The 3,197-nt window shown below is 58.2% G+C and overlaps 1 protein-coding gene across 1 annotated transcript in view; it reads right to left on the reverse strand.

The window, feature by feature from the left end:
• LOC115949179 overlaps positions 1-1,995 on the reverse strand; it is a gene marked incomplete at its 5' end in the record, with an annotated part of 9,820 nt that extends 7,825 nt beyond the window's left edge. The window contains 6 exons of the mRNA XM_031065628.1: positions 542-571; positions 660-839; positions 928-1,107; positions 1,196-1,375; positions 1,464-1,643; positions 1,811-1,995. Of these exons, the coding sequence (XP_030921488.1) occupies positions 542-571; positions 660-839; positions 928-1,107; positions 1,196-1,375; positions 1,464-1,643; positions 1,811-1,995 (935 nt within the window). The remainder of the gene's footprint in view (positions 1-541; positions 572-659; positions 840-927; positions 1,108-1,195; positions 1,376-1,463; positions 1,644-1,810) is intronic.
• Between the last annotated feature and the right edge of the window lie 1,202 nt (positions 1,996-3,197).

Raw genomic sequence — 3,197 nt, forward strand, 5'->3', positions numbered from 1 at the left:
ATCTCCTAAAAAACCCTTTAACCCTCATTATGAACCCCCTTAGACCCAACTGAACCCCCTTTAGCCCCCCTTAAACCCCTCTGAACCCCTAAATCCCACAAAAACCCCTCAGAACCCCTAAAACCCATAAAAACCCCTCTGAAGCCCTTTCAACCCCAAAAACGTCCTCAATGCCCTCATAACCCCTAAAAAACCCCACTCTGAGCCCCCTTAAACCCCTTTTCAAACTCTCCTGAACCCCTAAATCCCATAAAAACCCCTCTGAACCCCTAAAACCCATAAAAACCCATAAAAACCCCTCTGAACCCCTTTCCACCCCAAAAAAACCTCCTTGATGCCCCCATAACCCCTAAAAACCCCACTCTGAGCCCCCTTAAACCCCCTCAAATTCCTTTTAAAGCCCCTTAAACCCCTCTGAACCCCTAAAACCCAGAAAAACCCATAAAAACCCATAAAAACCCATAAAAACCCATAAAAACCCTAAAAACCCCTTTCCACCCCAAAAACCCCCTCAATGCCCTCATAACCCCTAAAACCCCACTCTGAAGTCTGTGGGGTCCAGGTGAGCAGATCCCACAAGGTGAGCAGGTCCTGGGAGTGCTCAGGTGAGCAGGTCCAGGTAAGCAGGTCCCACAAGGTGAGCAGATCCAGGGGCACAGATCCAGGTGAGCAGATCCCACAGTCTGTGGGGTCCAGGTGAGCAGATCCCACAAGGTGAGCAGGTCCTGGGAGTGCTCAGGTGAGCAGGTCCAGGTAAGCAGGTCCCACAAGGTGAGCAGATCCAGGGGCACAGATCCAGGTGAGCAGATCCCACAGTCTGTGGGGTCCAGGTGAGCAGATCCCACAAGGTGAGCAGGTCCTGGGAGTGCTCAGGTGAGCAGGTCCAGGTAAGCAGGTCCCACAAGGTGAGCAGATCCAGGGGCACAGATCCAGGTGAGCAGATCCCACAGTCTGTGGGGTCCAGGTGAGCAGATCCCACAAGGTGAGCAGGTCCTGGGAGTGCTCAGGTGAGCAGGTCCAGGTAAGCAGGTCCCACAAGGTGAGCAGATCCAGGGGCACAGATCCAGGTGAGCAGATCCCACAGTCTGTGGGGTCCAGGTGAGCAGATCCCACAAGGTGAGCAGGTCCTGGGAGTGCTCAGGTGAGCAGGTCCAGGTAAGCAGGTCCCACAAGGTGAGCAGATCCAGGGGCACAGATCCAGGTGAGCAGATCCCACAGTCTGTGGGGTCCAGGTGAGCAGATCCCACAAGGTGAGCAGGTCCTGGGAGTGCTCAGGTGAGCAGGTCCAGGTAAGCAGGTCCCACAAGGTGAGCAGATCCAGGGGCACAGATCCAGGTGAGCAGATCCCACAGTCTGTGGGGTCCAGGTGAGCAGATCCCACAAGGTGAGCAGGTCCTGGGAGTGCTCAGGTGAGCAGGTCCAGGTAAGCAGGTCCCACAAGGTGAGCAGATCCAGGGGCACAGATCCAGGTGAGCAGATCCCACAGTCTGTGGGGTCCAGGTGAGCAGATCCCACAAGGTGAGCAGGTCCTGGGAGTGCTCAGGTGAGCAGGTCCAGGTAAGCAGGTCCCACAAGGTGAGCAGATCCAGGGGCACAGATCCAGGCGAGCAGATCCCACAGTCTGCAGGGTCCAGGTGAGCAGATCCAGATGAGCAGATCCAGGCGAGCAGATCCCACAGTCTGCAGGGTCCAGGTGAGCAGATCCAGATGAGCAGATCCAGGCGAGCAGATCCCACAACATGAGCAGATCCCACAGTCTGTAGGGTCCAGGTGAGCAGATCCCACAGTCTGCAGGGTCCAGGTGAGCAGAATGCAGGTTTTGGGGCACAGTCCCAAGCAGGTGAGCAGATCCCAGACCCCAAGAGCACCCAGGTGAGGCAATCCCCAGGGCTCAGAGCCAGCAGGGAGCAGGCAGCCCCACCCCACACCCCGAATCTCCCCCTCTCTGCCTCTCCCCAGGCTGCAGTCGCTCTGGGCCAGGCTGATCTCACCTGGCTGAAGCCAAAAAAGAGGGAAAAGCCCCAGAAATGAGAAGTTTCACCCCAAGGCAGATCCCAGGAAGGGCCGGGGTGGGTGTCCCATGAACCCCAGTACAAGCAAGGGCTGGAAGGACCAGGTGGGTCTGGGGAATGCACACCTGGAGAACCTGAATCCACCCCAGTGGAGATGCCCAGAGCCAGAGGGAGCACAGGTGAGCAGGAAGCACCTGAGGAGCAGCACGGGGAGCTGCAGGTGCTCTGGGAATTCAGGTGCACCAGGAGCTGCAGGAGCTGCACACCTGTGCACACCTGCAGGGCTCTGCTCCTGCTGGCAGCGTGCGATGGATCCTGGGCTGGAGGAGCAGCTCTTTGGGAAACACAGCCAGGTGAGGTCACCTGCACGGATGGATGGAGCTCACCTGGGATGGGCAAGGAGCCAGCTGAGAGCTCAGGGCTCAGGCAGGGCAGGGGACATGGCACCCATGGGACACCTGTGCACACCTGCAGGGCTGGAACTGCTCCAGGAGCACCTGGATGCCCAGAGCCCACCTGCAGCGGGCCAGGGCCACAGGTAGGGACAGGGACACCCCTGCACCCTCACGTCCCAAACCTGGTCCCTGGAGGGGCAGCTCCGACCCCGCAACACGGCAATGAACGTTCCAGAAGGTTCCCACAGGTCCAGGTGATCAGGTCCAGGTGATGGAGGAGCCAACGGGGAGGTGAAGTTGGTTCAACCCCCCCCAAATTTTCCAGGTGAGTTTGGGGACTCCAGTCTTGGGTCTCTTGTGCCAGTTGCAGGTGTTTCCCAATCCATCCCAGCTGCGGGTGAGTGGGAGCATCACCTGCATGAGGTGGCCCAGGTGAGACATTCATGAAACAAACAGGAATTAGGGAAAAACCGATTTTTCCCTTAAAAACAAGGAAAGTGGAGGCAGCCAGGGGGGACAGAGCTGCCATGGGATCCAGGAGGCTCCAGCTCAGGTGAGTCCTGGTGACCCCAACCAGGTGAGAGAAGGACTCCCGGCCCTGGGCCAGGTGAATCCTCAGTCCAGAGCAGCCCCCACCAATTAAATAATCAATCCACGGAATAAATAACGGAGCCACAGGGCCTGAGGCCGCTCATACGGGCAGGTGGGGGTGCTCCAGGTGCTCTGGGAGGTTTTGGGGCGCTCCTTCCTTGCTCACAGCCGCAGGGACAGGTGGGACCTGCAGCTCCTT

The sequence above is a fragment of the Geospiza fortis genome, unplaced genomic scaffold, assembly GCF_000277835.1.
Source record: "Geospiza fortis unplaced genomic scaffold, GeoFor_1.0 scaffold859, whole genome shotgun sequence".
Classification (NCBI taxonomy): Eukaryota; Metazoa; Chordata; class Aves; order Passeriformes; family Thraupidae; genus Geospiza; species Geospiza fortis.